Below are 17,341 nucleotides of genomic sequence, written 5' to 3'. Positions count from 1 at the left end.
AGAGAGAGAGAAAAAGGAAAAAAAGACTTACAATCTGATGAGAAATGGATGGTTGACTTCTTTCAAAACTGACTTTTCATTGTGCACATGCTGCTCTTGCTTTAGCCGAATGACATCTGGAATGCTCATCACCTTCAATGCAAAATAATGTTTGGCTGTTCTTTCCTTCACTAGATGAACTCGTCCAAAGGTACCTGTGCCTATAAATTGAAGAATAATGATAACTAAAATCAGCAAAATTTTTCACATTCAATAAAAGTATGCTGATGAAATCTAATTAAGAATTCTATCATTGTTACCATCGTAAATGTAGAGTCCACTTTTTAAAAAGTTAAGTTTAAGGAGAAAGTGAGGGGATATTCTTATTGGTGTTCACCTGAAATCTTCAAAAGAAATGTAGTAAAGTGCTTTTTGTGGGGCACCCATTTTGCAAACTGATCATGACAGTATAAAAATTACTTAAAGGTGCAATAGTCCCCCATAAACACTCATTATTTTCCAAAACTTAAAAAAAAAAAAACACAAAGAGACATAGTAACAAAAGTCCTACTAAATATACAGTGAAATTTATGTGGAAAAGATGTGCGTTAAATGATAGCGTAGCATCAATGATTTAAAACAAGAAGGGATTCTTTAAGGTCATCAAGTCCAACCCTTTCATTTTGCAGATGAGAAAACTAACAGAAGTTTACATGATTTCTTCTAGGTTGTACAGTTAGTAAATGTCTAAGGCAAGATTTCAATCTAAGTCTTCCTGAATCCAAGGCCCTGTCTACCACAGATATATTCAATATTGATTGGCTAAATTCCAAGAGTAGCCGTTAATACTCCATTTCAACTGGGGAAAAGATATCTAGAAAGAGTGTTTAAGGATATATCCTTATCTTAGTATTTTTTATTATTTTTATAAATAACTCTGATGAAGACAAAGATGGCAAGGTGACGCAATTTTTCTGAAGATACAAACATGTGAAGGACTACTAACATGGAAATGACAGAATCCACAAAAGAAAGCTAGGCTGAATATATTCAAAAGAATCTTAATAAGGAAAAATGTTAAGTCTTACATCTGAGTTCAACAATTGTCTTGACAAAGTCAATACAGGAATAATTAAACTAGATTGAAAAAGATTTCTGTCATTTCAGTGGACTTGCAACATCACTATTGTGTCATAGCAACAACAACAATTAACAACCAAAACGTAAAGAGATTTTTAATTTCGCTAAAGAGACATTAACTTCCAAAAAAAGATTAATAATTCATTTTTACTCCACCCTAGTCAGATAACATCTGAAGTGTCTAATTATGATTGCTACTGCTTGAGAAAAGTTAATGATAATCTAGAGATACTTAAACGGAGGAATGACAAGAGACAAGATGTGAAGGGTCTTAATATATGGAGAAAATAAGAATGGGGTGGCAAAGGGAGAAAAGGGAAAAGGAAGTTGAATACGATAGCTGTCTTGAAGTATTTGCAGGGCTTTCATATGAAAGAAATATTAAACCTGTTTTGCTTGTCCCCAAGAGGTAGAGCAGCAAATGTGTCTAAATTGTAAAGAAGCAAATTTAATTTTGAATTAAGAAAAAGCTTTGTAACAAATAATACTATCCAAAAATAGAATTTTGAGCTAAGAGGATATAATTTTCCAGAAAAGCTATCCAAAATCATGGCCTATTCTCTTATCTTCTATTTCCTTCACAAGTTTTTAAAATACAGATTCTACTATCACTACTCAACTCTTTCTTACTAAATGCAATGATCTCTCATCTTAACCCTTTTTGACATTTCCACACTGTTAATCACCTGCTGTTACTGGACATTCTATCTAGCCTGGATCTTCAAAACACTGTTATCTCATAAATCTCTTCCAGTTGTCAACACTTCTTAAACTCCTCAGGTTGATTATGCATGTCATGGCTCCTATGTGTGGTTATACCTTAGTTCTTCTCTCTTCAATCTATACTCTCTGAATAACTTCTTCAGTTCCCATCAATACAAAAGACATTTCCATAAAAATGACTTCTATTTACATATCTAGCCCTCATCTGCCTCCAGAGTTCAGGATGGTGCACTGGAAAACAAACTCAACTTGGAATCATGAGACTTATTATTTCTACATCCGTGTTTAAATCACTTTACCCCACTGGATCCAATGTGTTATCTTCACTTATAAAAGTATATTCATTGGGGCAGCTAGGTGGTGCAGTGAATAGAGCACCAGCCCTTAAGTCAGGAGGACCTGAGTTCAAATGTGGTCTCAGACACTTATAATAATATTCCTAGCTGTGTGACCCTGAGCAAGTAACTTAACCTCAAGTGACTCAGAAAAAAAAAAAAAAAAAAAAAAAAATATATATATATATATATATACACACACACACATATATATGTATATTCATTTATAAAATGAAAGTATTGTATTAGAAGATTTCTCAGTTCCTTCCAAATCTAAATTAATGATTCCACATCTCTATCTGCCTAACATCATCACTTACATGTCCCATAAGCATCTCAAAGTCAATATGTATCACAAAAAATTATCATTTCTTCCCCTACCTAAATAAAAACTGATTTTCTTCTTTCCTCATTCTGGATTGCACTTCTTCCAGTTATCTAAGCTCTTAATGTAGAAGCTAACTTGACTCTTCATTCCCTTTCTTGCTTCACATTCAATAATTTACTAAATTGCAAACTTTCTCACATGTGTTATATCAGTCTCCTTCACTCTATTCATACCATAATCACTATGGCCAAGCCTTCATCATCTCTTCTGCAGACTACTTCACGATATCCTCTAGATTAGTTTCCTTGAATAAGTTTCTCTTCCATCCCCAATTTCTTTTCTAGATAGCTGTTGAATAAATTAGTGTTCCTAAAACACAGGTCTGTATTCTGCTCAAGCAGCTTTAGTGGATCTCTGTTGTTTTCAGTATAAAATACATACTCTGCTTGGTCCTTAAAGCCCTTCACCATCTGGCTTCACAATCTAACCCCTTTACTTATGCTAAGTCAAACAGGTTTAACTTCTACCTTAGACTAGGGCATTCTAGTCCCTACTACCATGCCTCTACACAGTACCTCTTGCCTCTTCCATTCTTCCCATTTGCCTCTCAGAAGCCTAAGTTTCCTTAAAGGCTCAGCTCAAGTGCCAATTCTTTCAATAAGCCTTCCATGATTGACCCCTAGTTACTGTGAACATACTCCTAGTAAAATGTAACCTTCTGGTAAACAGCAGGGAATGTCTCTTTTCTGGTTTGGAACCACCCAGGCCTAGTCACTTTTAAAATTATTTTTATTGTTTTTAGAGTGAGTCTTCCATTATGAGGCATCTTCAATTGGAAATCGTTATAGTTACAAATCTAGACTATCAAAAACCACTAATGTTCCTTTCAACTCTAAAATTCTGTGATTTCTGACACATATCCAAGACTTATTTTTATTCATCATATCATCTGAAACTTGTGCATGGTTTAATAAAACATTTTAAAACATTTAAAACTTTTTTTTAAATAAAGAAAATTAAGGCTCTATTCAACCATGATTTGAATCTCTCTTTTCTAACCAAATTCAAAGATCACATGTCAAATTTATGGCTGAACTGAAAAACTTAAATTCAGGTCTCTGGATCCCAAATCCTATATACTTTTTCTGTCACATCACAACTGATAAATTGATTGCTATACTGGGAGGAGAAATAGGTCCAATTGCTTTTGAATGTGTATCTGCTTTAAAGCTTTGGGTTACCCCTACTTTTTTATACTTAGTCTTACCAAACCACCAGAGAAATCAAACCCTGTTGGCATTTTCCAACCTTAACAGTTTTCTCCTGACAATCAGCATGGAAGATTAGTATATCTACCAGGAATTACATTTTAATTCCCCTGGCTCCAGCCAGAAGTACAGGTTTTCTAACAATGAGAGGGTTGTCCCCAAGAGCTATTAAAATAGGTGCTCAAATCCTGTTTTTAGAAGGCTTTTAGCTTCAGCCAGACACCCTAGTCACAAGACCTCTTTTAATGACACCTATCTTGGGCCTCCTAAATTTCTCCTTTTTAAAAAAAAAAAAAATAGCTTTACTTGTACTAACAGTTCAAGTAGGTCTGCAGCAAAGAGGAGAAAATTTATTCCACTCCCCTACCCCATTTCCACACACCCAAAGGGTATGCATCTCTATTCTCTGGTTTCTACTGACATTGAAAACCTTTTTATCAGAATTTGATACATGAAGCTTTGTTGGCAACACTACTGAAACGCATCGCAATACTTGTTAAAATGCTTGTTTATCCATGTGTATGGTTTTCTCACTAATGTAATTCCAAATAAGTTATATTAAAGCTTAATAAATTCTACACAATCTAAAACTAAGAAAAGCTAAGTATAGTATAGTATATGCCCTAAATCCAGAGTGAACAGGTTTTTAAGCATTCAAAGAAAAAAATCTGTAGCCTTCTATGACATAAAATTCAACTAAGTTAGGCAGTCATATTCCAACAAAGATAGGAAGCTCTCAAGAAGAGGGGTCAATGAACAAATTATAGGAGGTCTGTAAATTTTGATGAGAAAAAAATAAAGATTGCAACTTAACTTTCACTACTCTGGTTTCCTTAATAATTTTTATGAATTTTATTTTATTCCTTTACAAATATTATTCTGAGAAACTGGTCTATAGGCTTCCTTTGACTTCAAAAAGTGTCCATGGCACAAAAAAAAATCAAGGAATGAACTAGAGGGCTTAGGATTGGATATAATATGATTAGATGATTAAACAAATAGACACAAAGACTGCCAACTTGAATATCTAGTAAAGTGTCTCAGGGAGTCCTCTCCTTAATTAACATATTTGCCAGGCAAGAAAATCAGAACCTGAAGAGCTCATCAGGCTGAAATGATGAGTTAAATCTAATAAGGGGAAATAAAGATGATAAATGGAGATATATGCTTTAAAAAATTAATTACAAATGTACAGAATAGAGGGTGTATGTGTAGACAGATGAATTTGGAGGGGAAAAAAATTTGCTTTAATATATTTCAAGATCAGTATCAGTTAAGAGTATGACTAAAAGCAACCCAAAAAGTGAATACAATCATGTTTGGTATCCAAAATGAGAGAAATGATAGTCTTACGGCTCAGACTCTACCTGGACTACTCTGCCAGTTCTAAAGTAGTTACAATGATAAACTAAAACATGTTCAGAGTAAGGTAAGCAGATTAGTGAAGGGTGGTAGGGATCATGATAGAAGAAAACCTGGGGATATTTACTTAGTCTAGGAAAGCAAAAATATATTAAGTGACAAAAAAAAAAATTGTAGGGTTTTTTTCCCCCTTTGGGAGAGTGATTTTCAAATAAAATTGTAAAAAAAAAACAAAAAAAAAAAACTTGTTTTTTACTTTAACTCAATGGAAAGAAATAGAAAGATGGGTGGGAGTTATAGATATATAAATTTTGGTTCAGTGTAAGGAAAAAGGTTAAGTGTGTAATTCAGGTTGTCATAAAGTGTATAGCCTGCCTTAGGAGATTGCAGGATCCTCTTGCATGGACATTTAAACACTTATCAGAGTTGCTAGACAGAGATTTTCTGTTCAGGCAAATATATGATGAAGTAGAAGGCCATGAGGTCCTTTCCAAATCTAAAATGATTTGATTCTACCTGCTTTTCTTTTCCTGTTCAAATACCTCAAGTGAATAAATGATATGTGATATGAATTTGATACACATTTGAAATAATATGGCACAGCCCACGATATTTGAAATAACATGGATGCAAAGAAGCAGTAGAGAGATCTGCAGGCAGCATGTGACCGACAAGTGCTGAACTAAAAAAATGTATTGGGAATTATTTAACAAAATAAATAAAAATAAGTGAATGTTTTTATGAACAGAATTTGATACCACTGGTTTAGAGGATGGAGGACCTCCCTTTGCCAAAGGAAAACTGCCTCTTACAACTAATGGTGGTATAACCAAGGACAAATCATTTAACCTTTTATATAAGCTCTGTAAGTTGTGGAGTTAGTCATTTGAACCAGAAAAGTGAATTTTTTTCTAGAAGCTCCCCACATAGATTCCATTACAGTCCTGAACCCCTCTCCAGGGAAAGGTTGGAGAATAGTGGAAAGAAATAAACACACATCAAATTGTTTTAACATAAGGCTTTTCTGAAGGGACTTAAGTGGATCCTATATTTCTAAACAGTGAAATATATCATAATAATAAGCCTAATTTTTATTGACTGTAACTATTCTTGTCAAGAAAAGAAATTTGGAAATAAAGTTGCTGTTAGATGGGAGGGATACTGAAAGTAGATTTGGTCACATCATACATACCTACTCTAAAAACTGACTTATGAAAAGCAAAATGAGTTAACTGTGAAGTTTAAAGAAAAGAGAATAAAAGAGGTTTTGTAGACTGCCCAGACTTCTACTAGTGGATTTTTTTTTTTTGAGACAAGATAATAAAACATGATCATTGAGATGAAAATAACCTTATAGTCAGGGGGTGGCAAATGATTACTACTCATTATATCCCTGCTGAAAATTCCATATGGAAGTGTTAGCCACTAGGGATAAAAAAGGAAATTTTGTTTACAGAAACAACTAGGGCTCCAGTGCCAAACTGTTCCTAACACCCTTATGATGACCTACCCAGTGACCTCTGTATTTCAAAGCTGTCTTTTTGGCAACAATGTCTTAAGAATCTTAGCTACCAAGGTATGACTATGGTTGGGGCTATGTCACTCAATTTGCTAACATTTTTTTTTTGGTCTGTGGACTGTTCCTGACCACATAAATGCTAACAATAAATCTTGCAGGCAAAAGATAAAAAGACTTAGAGAAACCATTAAGCTGTTGAGCAGCACATTTACCTAAGTAAAAACCAACAGCTCCTTTCTCTTCAAAATTAGCACTCAAATCAAAGAACTGATAACTACTGGCAAGAGAGAGAGGACAATGAAAAGGAGGGAGGAGGAGAGAACAGGGTTTTGTGTCTTAAACCAAAAAATAATATACAAATATGAGCTATTCCACAAAAAGCTTTGCTCTCAAGGGCCTTAGATGAGATGACAGACAATGTGTAAGTATGGAATACAACAGCTTGTGACTCCATTTTTATCAACTGACATTCCACCCCATTGCTCATTTGTCAATGGCTAATAAAAACTTGAATTTAACTTCTTCACATTTATCTTACTTGTTCAATAGTCTCCAAAGATATCTAAGTAAGGTGAAGCAACAAAATATGATAACTGTCTCCTTGTAATCTGATTTAGATTCAGTCCAGAAATTTTGGCTATACTACTTAGTACCTGTATAACCCTGGACAAAGCATTTAACTAGGATGAGCTTCAGTTTCCTCATCTGTAAAATGAGGGAACTGAATTGGATGAGCTCTGAAGTCCATTCCAGTTCTAGAATTGATGATTACATGTGGCCACTAAAAATGTGCTATGTCTAACACATCATCTATAAGACAAGTACCAGAGGTGGCCAAAGAAGCAGGAAAGTAATGTGAACTGAGATGATTAAAAAAGAGCTGAGTTCTGAATTCAGAAACACTGAACTTGACACAAAAAAGACAATGGCCTATGTTTCCCTTGTTTTTCTTATAAACCACCGTTGCTTCTTGGATTGTAGAATGTAGGTGATAATCAGACTTGCCAATGTTCAAATTGAAACTTCTTCATTTCATTAGTCTTTGTTTCAATTCAAAGAGATATTATTATTTAAAGTGAGTATAAGGGGAGGAAAAGAGATGACAGATAATAGCAAATTGGCTCAATAATAACTGCCACATAATCTGTGCTAAAAATGATAGAAAATATTCTATTTGGATTTTTAAAATACATATTTTGAACACCAAAGAATGTGTCAAGCTATTTATTGCTTGAAGCAAGTATGTAAAAAGCAAAAATAATCTCCTAAATTTAAAAAGTACCCTTCAGTGGATTTAATCATCTTGAAACAAAGTCTCATAATTAAATATGCATTATAAACTCTTGATTATCTGTATAGGGATTTTCTATGAAAGAACATCTGAAAAATATTTAGTCTCAGTTGGCTTTCCTATTCCTTGAGACAAGAAGACCAATTAAGAGATTACTGCATTAATCCAGGCAAAAAGGTAACTAAGGCTGCAAGTATACTGTATGAATAAATTCAAGTAAACTGTGTAAAGAGGAAGGAGAATCACACTTTCGAGAAAAAGAAAAGCTTCTTCATGTCTACATCCACCTGCTGTTGGAAAACAAATTGTACAAAACACACACATAAATTGAGAAGACTTTCTTTTCTTTACCTCAGTTTCTGAACCATTTTTCCACCTTCCAACTTACTGACTCTTGTGCTTGGATTTCTCTCAATCTCTTTAGGCCCCAGACATTCAACATTTTTTTTTTTATTTTCAGTCCTTTTCCCCACATACCAATGAAATCAAGGAATTGTCTTTGAATTCCAGGTGGCCAGAGGAGTGCTTTCCACAAAACCTACAGTTAAAAATGTTTGTGGATTAACTGGTTACTCTGGACAAGTCCATTATTACCTCTTTGTAAGTATTGTTAGTGAAAAGAGTTCATTAAACTACTGAAAATGAAGCAGACAGCCAGTATCTATGACATAAACCTATAGTCAGAATCAATATTCCCACAGTTCAAGAATATTCTAGTAAATAGTTTCATTGACTTCATCAAAAAGATGATCAATAATTAGCATTAGGTCTACAAAGAAATGAATTTTCAAATTAATAAAACTAGATCTAGAAGCATCTTAATAGAGCCAGAGAAATTAAGAGTATTATCTAAGGTCATATGTGGCAAGAAGATTGCACTCATCTTCCAAACCCTAAATTTATTAGTTTTTTTAATTTAATTTGCTTTCATTTCCCAAAACCTAAATTTCCCAAATCTAAAAAGCTATATTATACTAATATTATAAAATTTTAAAATTCATGTGGCCTCACATAGATCTGATTATATTAACTACTATAAGGATATGTGGGGAAAGAAGGAAGGAAAAATAACTCTTTGCTTCTTTACCTCAGGCGATTTGTGTTCTTGGTCTTTCATTCTGCTAGAGAAGACCTCTTTCTCTCTTTTAAGACAGAAGGTAGACACATTCCTACAAACCTGTTATACCTGAGACACCAATTTAATTTTTATGTATACATACCTGTTGCCTTCCTTTGTATAAACACAAATGGGTAACACTGACTCATATTTACATAACACCCTCTGAGATGGGTAGTTAAATAGAGATAAAACATTTAAAAGAGATGGGTGTAAATAGGATTCAAATTATTTAACAAATGAAGAAATTGGGATTCAAGAAAGTTAAGGGAGTTAAACCCAAAATCTAAGTATCAGAAACAAGAGTTAATCATGTGTTTACTGATTCCAAGTCCCATGGTCTTCAACTAATAATTACAACTTAGCATTTTTAACTACAGTGTAGCTTTAAGATTTAGAAATGGATCCAACCATTCTGGAGAACAATATGGAACTATGCCCAAAGGGCTATCAACCTGTGAATATAGCCTTTGATCCAGCAGTGCCATTCCTGGGTCTGTATCCCAACGAGATCATTAAGGAGAGAAAAGGATTCACATTGTTTGTAGCAGTTCTTTTTGAGGTGGCAAAGAATTGGAAATAGATGCCTATCAATTGGGGAATGGCTGAACAACCTGTGGTATATGAAGGTAATGAAATATTACTGTTCTATAAAAAATAATAAACAAGCTGATTTTAGAAAAGCCTAGAAAAGGCATAGACCCATACTTAACATCATATACCAAGATAAGATCAAAATGGGTTCATGATTTAGGCATAAAGAACAAGATTATAAATAAATTAGAGGAATATAGGATAGTTTACCTCTCAGACTTTTAGAGAAGGAAGGAATTTGTGACCAAAGAACTAGAGATCATTATTGATCACAAAATAGAAATTTTGATATCAAGTTAAAAAGCTTTTGTACAAACAAAACTAATGCAGACAAGATTATAAGGGAAGCAATAAACTGGGAAAACATTTTTATAGTTAAAGGTTCTGATAAAGGCCTCATTTCCAAAATATATAGAGAACTGACTCTAATTAATAAGAAATCAAGTCATTCTCCAATTGATAAATGGTCAAAGGATATGAACAATTTTGAGATGATGAAATTGAAACTATTTCTACTCATATGAAAAAATGTTCCAAATCACTATTAATCAGAGAAATGCAAATTAAGACAACTCTGAGATACCACTACACACCTGTCAGATTGACTAAGATGACAGGAAAAGATAATTACAAATGTTGGAGGAGATGCAGGAAAACTGGGACACTGATGCATTGGTTGGTGGAGTTGTGAATGAATCCAACCATTCTGGAGAATAATTTGGAACTATGCTCAAAAAGTTATCAAACTGTGCATACCCTTTGATCCAGCAGTGCTACTACTGGGCTTATATCCCAAGGAAATACTAAAGGAGGGGAAGGGGCCTGTATGTGCCAAAATGTTTGTGGCAGCCCTTTTTGTAGTGGCTAGAAACTGGAAAATGAATGGATGTCCATCAATTGGAGAATGGCTGAATAAATTGTGGTATATGAATGTTATGGAATATTATTGTTCTGCAAGAAATGACCAACAGGATGAATACAGAGAGGCTTGGAGAGACTTACACGAACTGATGCTGAGTGAAATGAGCAGAACCAGGAGATCATTACACACTTCAACAACAATACTGTATGAGGATGTATTCTGATGGAAGTGGATATCTTCAACATAGAGAAGATCTAATTCAGTTCCAATTGATCAATGATGGACAGAATCAGCCACATCCAGAGAAGGAATGCTGGGAAATGAGTGTGGACTACTTGCATTTTTGTTTTTCTTCCCAGGTTATTTTTATCTTCTGAATCCAATTTTTCTTATGCAACAAGAGAACTGTATAGATCTGTATACATGTATTGTATCTAAGATATACTTTAACATGTTTAACATGTATAAGACTGCTTGCTATCTAGGGGAGGGGTTGGAGAGGGAGGGAAGGGAAAAGTTGGAACAGAAGTGAGTGCAAGGGACAATGTTGAAAAATTACCCATGCATATGTTCTGTCAATAAAAAGCTATAATAATAATAATAATAATAATAATAATAATAATAATAATAATAAAGAAAGGTCTAGAAAGATTTACATGAACTGATGCTGAGCGAAACAAGCAGTATAAGGAATACATCATACAAAGTAACAGTAAGAATGTGCAATTGATTAACTAAAGACTTGTTTCTTCTCAGCAGCTCAATGATTTATTGGCAATTCCAATAAACTTTGCATAGAAAATACCATCCACATCCAAAGAGAAAACTATGGAGACTGAATGTAAATCAACACATAATATGTTCAATTCTTTTTTTTCCTTGTAGTTTTTCCCTTTTGTTCTGATTTTTCTCTCCCAAAATAATTCACAAGTTTAAAAAAAATATACATGTGTGGCCATAAAAAAGTAACTGTAACTGGGAGAAAATATTAAATAAAATTTTAAAAAAGATTTAGAAACCACTTTTACTTGTTATCTCATTTGACTTTTACAATAACTAAATATGGTAGGAACTATTACCATCATTATTTTACAAATTACAAAACTGAGACCATCAAGACATGCTCAGGATCATACAAGGAGTAAATGTCTGAGGTAAGATTAGAATTCAGATTTTCCTGCCTCCAGGCTCAGCCATACCATATGATTTCTACTCTCTGTCCCAAGTATATAAAAACAAGCTGCATAAGTTCTCAATTCCACTAAAATAATTCCTTCTATTCTCATCTGTGCTAAAATTATTTTACACCTATCAAGTAAAGTCAATAACCATTAAGTGCCAGGAGCTATGGCTAACCTAAGAATCAAGGAAAGGCAAAATCAGGCCCTGTCCTCCAGAAGCTCATATTCTAAAAAGGGAAACAGTATAAATCCAAACTGCTACTTTGCAGGTCAAGAGTAGAAAGCACATTAAGGGATATAGTCATCAAGCATAAATAATAGTGTGGAACTGATTAGGCCAAGCAGGCAAGATGGAAAAGGGAAGAAAGCAGAACCAGTTCAGGATACAAAATCATATAAAGGAATTTCAGAGTTCTCAATGAGAGTGGAACACGTGAAAAATAAGGTCAAGAGTATGATCACCACAGTGTGTGGCTGAGTTGAGATGTAGGAAAAGAATCTGGGATTTTGAAGGAATATCATTGTATATTGAAGTACCCTACCATTAGGGCAAAAGTCATGGAAGAGATAACAGTAGGAGGTGGACATTGAATTTACTGAGGTATTTACTGGGAGTTTACCAAAGTCTTGACTGTATAATAAATGTGGATTGAGTGAACCTCAAAAAAAGAGATTACTGAATGCTGGTGTTAGAAATTATGAAAATGGCAGCAAAGAGCATTCCAAGTGCACCAATAAAATCAGTGAATCAGAGGGTATGGGTTAAAGTGCACCCTATACTGGAAAGGGTGGCCACTTGAAAGGCTTTGTCATCAGAAAGGATAGAAAATAGAAGGAATAAGAAAGAAAATAAAAGGAATGAAAAAGAAAAAGGTTTAAGGTAAAAGCCAAATGTGCCAACTATGAAGAAGGCAGAAAGCACAGTGGATAGGGTGGGGAGAGCAAAAGAGGGATGGAAGTGAGTAAGTGGGCAACAGGAGATGAGATATTGGGTTTGTACAATGAAAACATGAGGTTTATAATCACTGGGATTAGGAGAATACGATGAAGTGGGAGTATGCTCCCTAATGAGAAATGTGTTCAGTCTGAGAAACAGTGAATAGATAAGTCCACCGAGGGAGAAACAGTGAATAGAGAAGTCCACCGAGGGAGAAGAGTGATTAGACTATATAGAACCCTTTCTTGATGTCCAATACAATAGAAGGGAATGATATTGAGCCAATGAGGCCTAGAAGGACCAACTTTCAGTAAGCAGAAGCAAGGGAAGAGACAGCCTAGACCTGGCTAAGAGGGTGATGCAGTGCTTCCTGAGAAATCTCTGGGGTGAAGATAAAGGCTATAATTTGGTCAGCTTTCATTTTCCCCAAATATCCTGCTTCTACTGCTGCCTATATACTCTATAACCCCTCAAACAATATCAAAATTACCCATATATTCTGCAACACATTCATACAAAATTTGGCATAGAAAAATCAGTCTAACAGGAAGAAAAAAGAATTGCAAATTGTATAGCCACAATAATAACCTGGGCAACTTTATGACAGATAGCAAGGATCACTGAGGAAGGAGGGTGGTTCACTTTTCAATCTCATGTTATCTGTAGGGCATGTATTCATTGAATAGAATGATCTGTGAAGTCAAACCCTTCACATAATTAATATTTTTCTCTACTACCCTCCTCCTTCCTTTTTTTCTGGGAGGAAGTTGAATCCAAATAAAATAACCTATGATATAACTCCACTGTGCATAGATTAAGAGACACCCGGTTTGCCCGGCCTTTATGAAATTCATGAGCTAGGTGGAGAAAATGGCACATAAACACCTATTTTTTAAGTCTTCCTGAAAAGTCTTAACACAGAATTCTACTTATTATTTGCTGCCTTCATTAAATCAAATTCCACATTTTCTGTTCTTAGTTTAAAAAATAGGAAAGATAGATTTAATTTGTTTCCCCTCTCAGAACACTAAAATCTCAGCTGAAGCTTTAATTTGATTAATAGTTTTATTTTTTAAAAAATTAAATCACAGCTTAAGAACTATGGATTGAAATAGCTTTTCTATTTCTGTTCACACCTTAAAAGATACATTTCCCAAACTACTTAAATCGAAAACATGGCTAAGAAGTGATTATTGATGCATTGCAGCAAATCAGTATATTTTACCCTGGGAAATTCATCATATGATCAGGTCCCTTAACACAGCAATATGATTATGTGACTAATCTGTAAACAAGCTGGTTTTGCCAAAAATGACCACCTATAATTTTGAATTTATCTGGGATAAAGTACAATACCTGGAAAAAAAAATACATATAAACCAAGGTAAAAAAAAAGCAAGGAATTTTAGTACAACTTTAATACAAATCATATATTGCTTTCTGTATTCAAACAGCTGGCAGGAAAAAGAAAAAAAAAAAGACATTAATTGAAATGAGCTAAGAAATCAACCTCCTTCTCCTCTTTCCTCCTAAGTCTTACTTTATTCCCTCTTAATTTGGAAGCTTCAATAAATAAATTTTGGGTTTCCTTCTAGACTCAGACTCTACCTTAAATTTATTTACCATAGTGTTAGTTCCCCCAAAACAAAAGTAAAATCAAATGAATAGATTCTAACATGTATTTGTTTACTATATATATATCACAATTTTAAAAGCTGTCATTTATTGAAGCCAGTCATTTTGATTTGCTTGAAGGTATTATAAAAGTATCTATATTTAGATATAAATATTAGCATAACAGTTTGATCATTGTATTTGGAGTTTGCTTTTTATAATATAAATGAAATACTGCTTAGTTACATGGTGTTTGTTGATTATATGAATCCATAAAAGATTGAGAAAAGTTTAACAACTTATTCTTAGCAATATTTTATTATTATTATTATTATTAGCAATTTCAGTAAGGATTTACCATTGTAGCAGAAAGGCATAAATTTAAGTCACATTTTTATGTAATTCAGAAAGAAAGATCTTTACTGATGATAAAAAATGATTTGTGAAAAGAGAACATTGTATAATTATCTGATTCCTAATTTTTAATTTGTCTTCTTTTTGGAAGGTACTGAGACTTCTCCTGCATCACACAATCAGTATATTTCAAAGGATGGACTGGAATCTAAATCTTTTTCCAACTCTGAGTCTTTCTAGTAACTGCATTATGCTATCTCTTAATTACTTTAAGTTATTAAGCTTTTTTTGGAAAGAAGTATCACCCTTTATTGGCAGGAATCTTTAGATTTAGTGCACAGATGTGTTTTCACTCCTCTAAAATGTGTTAAATTGCTATTCTAATTGAGACTTGAATGATGATTTTTTTTTTCCCTTTGCCCATCTTCTTAAAATATCTTCTTGTTATCCAACCAGGCTTGTGTGTATGTGTGTGTATGTTGATATATATTTACTTATGTTCATAAATGCATGGATGTATGTGTATTCTATGACTATACTTACATAATTCCTTATGTTATGGAAGCAATAGTGTGCTTATACACTTGTGGGCTATATACATTTCAGATTATCTTTAGCTGAATAAGATCCATTGTAGTCATTCTCTAATTCTTTTTCTTTTCTGGGACCCTGAGTATAGTTTTTGTTTCTGGTCCAGTGTAATCTTTGGTAATGTTTGCAGTTGCTAACATGTCTTTATGAACAATAGAGATTGTTTGTCTGGCTTTAAACCTTTCAGCCTTTAGTTCTTACTTGGAATAATAGAAGTCATGAGTATTTTATGCAAGATTAGTTGTCTGTGGTCTTCCCTTGGAAAGCATCATTATTTCTAAATAGTGTACTAAGCCTCATTGTGAGTAACGACGATTGAATCAAGATGTTTGCTTTGCTAGGCTACTTGAAATATTCAGCATGTCTACATTAATTTATTAATATGTCAAGGTATAGGTAAAGTTCTAGAAGCTGTTCTCACATTTATATTGAAAACATAAATCTAGTCTGATATATATTAGGGAACAGCATTTTGCATGATTTTGTCATTCAAAGGGGAAAACTCTACCATGATAATAGGGGGGTATATCAGAGAGGGTGACCTACGTGGGTTGAATAGGGCACTGGTCCTGTGGGAAGAGGTTGGCTCCAACTGGGTTCAGAGAACTTTGGGGGGTCCTTGACCTAGAATAAAGTGAAAACTAGTGGAGGAGAGAATTAGTGTAAAACTCAAATGAAAGAAGTTGGATTGTAGAGACAAGCATGGAGGAGGAGAGAGGGAAACCCTCAATATGACCCCCACCCTAAAAGAGACACTATGATTAACTGACCCCATTGACCCCCATCACCCTCCTAGTCCCTTGCCCAGGGAAGTCAGTCCTGAGATGTTTTTGACACAATACTCTATGGAAACAGATCTGAAGGGTGTGCGTGGTAATAGTGAGGATGGCTCTTCTGGAATGCCTTATGCTATGTTTTGCGTGTGTGTGTGTTTGAGTCTGAGTGTTGTTTCAACTCTGTTTTCCCCATGGTTCTTGCGTGATTTTACATAGCCTGGTGATTTTTAGGAATGCATATTTCAGGTTCATAGCAGAACTACAGGTACTATCTGTTGTATGGGCTGTAATTTTTTAAAGCAGTTTTGTGCATCTGGAATGCTTATTAAACAAGAGAATGGGAAAAGCTTGTTAAGATTCATATTTTAAATATATTTTTAAATGACATAGTTAAGCTTGTATTCTAAATGATGGGAATAGGAGTTCCATGGAAATTTATATGTTAGGCATATCTTATAAAATATTAGATATGCAAATTTGTGACTATTTGAGCAATAGGTTCCAGATGTATACAACCTTGTAATATAACTTGTGTTCTAAATATATACAACTCGTAATATGCAGTTTTCATTTTGATAATAGGTACACTATTGTTATGCATAAATTCCCTCACTCATTTTCTTTGTATGCCCTTTGTATCATATTATTTTTAGAATTCTTAAGTACCTTGAAGGTAATAACTCCTTCATTTTGAAAATGAGGAATCTAAGGCTCAGAGTTTAAATGATGTGACCAAGTTCATATAGTACTTAAATTGTAGAGCAGAATTCAAAATCAGGTCACTTTGTATGATACAAATTGCTATTGCATCACACTGCCTCCTATAAAATACTTGCTAAAAAAGGACACATATAATGGAAGAGAGAAAGTCACTTGTTTTCATGAATAATACTGAGGGTTTTGGTTTTGTTTTTTTTTTTAGTACTTTCCATTTTGTTATATATCTCAAGAATTTTAATTAGAAATACTGTTATTTTGTGTTTTTATTACATATTAGATGTGTAAATGAGACCTTTAAATGAAACTACAGAGAATTTTTTTTCAATATTTTCCCTCTTGTATATGGAGGTGTGGCTTAGAGGAGAGAGAAAAATATTGAGTTTGGTATCAGATTGAACTGGATTCAAGATCTATTTTTGTGGCTATGGATGAATCATAACCTATCAGAGCCATGGTACTTCAGTGTTATGAGGCGATGATTTGATATAACTTGTGTTTTATCAGTTCTGCTATACAGGGGCGTGTGTATATGTGTGGTTTTTATTGAGAAACATTTTTTATTTTTAATTTCTTTTTTGGTTTTTAGTTTATTTTTTTAAAACAATAGCTTTCTGTTTTCAAAATGCATGCAAAAATAATTTTCAACATTA

General features: G+C 33.8%; 1 protein-coding gene across 2 annotated transcripts in view; it reads right to left on the bottom strand.

Moving 5' to 3' along the window:
- Positions 1–17,341, bottom strand: part of PRKX (protein kinase cAMP-dependent X-linked catalytic subunit) — a 125,749-nt gene that overhangs the window by 68,504 nt on the left and 39,904 nt on the right. For both annotated transcript variants that reach the window (XM_074300202.1, XM_074300204.1), the window contains exon 2: positions 32–200. In XM_074300202.1, the coding sequence (XP_074156303.1) occupies positions 32–200 (169 nt within the window). The remainder of the gene's footprint in view (positions 1–31; positions 201–17,341) is intronic.

Source organism: Sminthopsis crassicaudata, chromosome 3 (genome assembly GCF_048593235.1).
Source record: "Sminthopsis crassicaudata isolate SCR6 chromosome 3, ASM4859323v1, whole genome shotgun sequence".
NCBI lineage: Eukaryota > Metazoa > Chordata > Mammalia > Dasyuromorphia > Dasyuridae > Sminthopsis > Sminthopsis crassicaudata.
The sequence above is the reverse complement of the archived record's forward strand: the minus strand, read 5'-3'. Positions and strand labels throughout refer to the sequence as shown.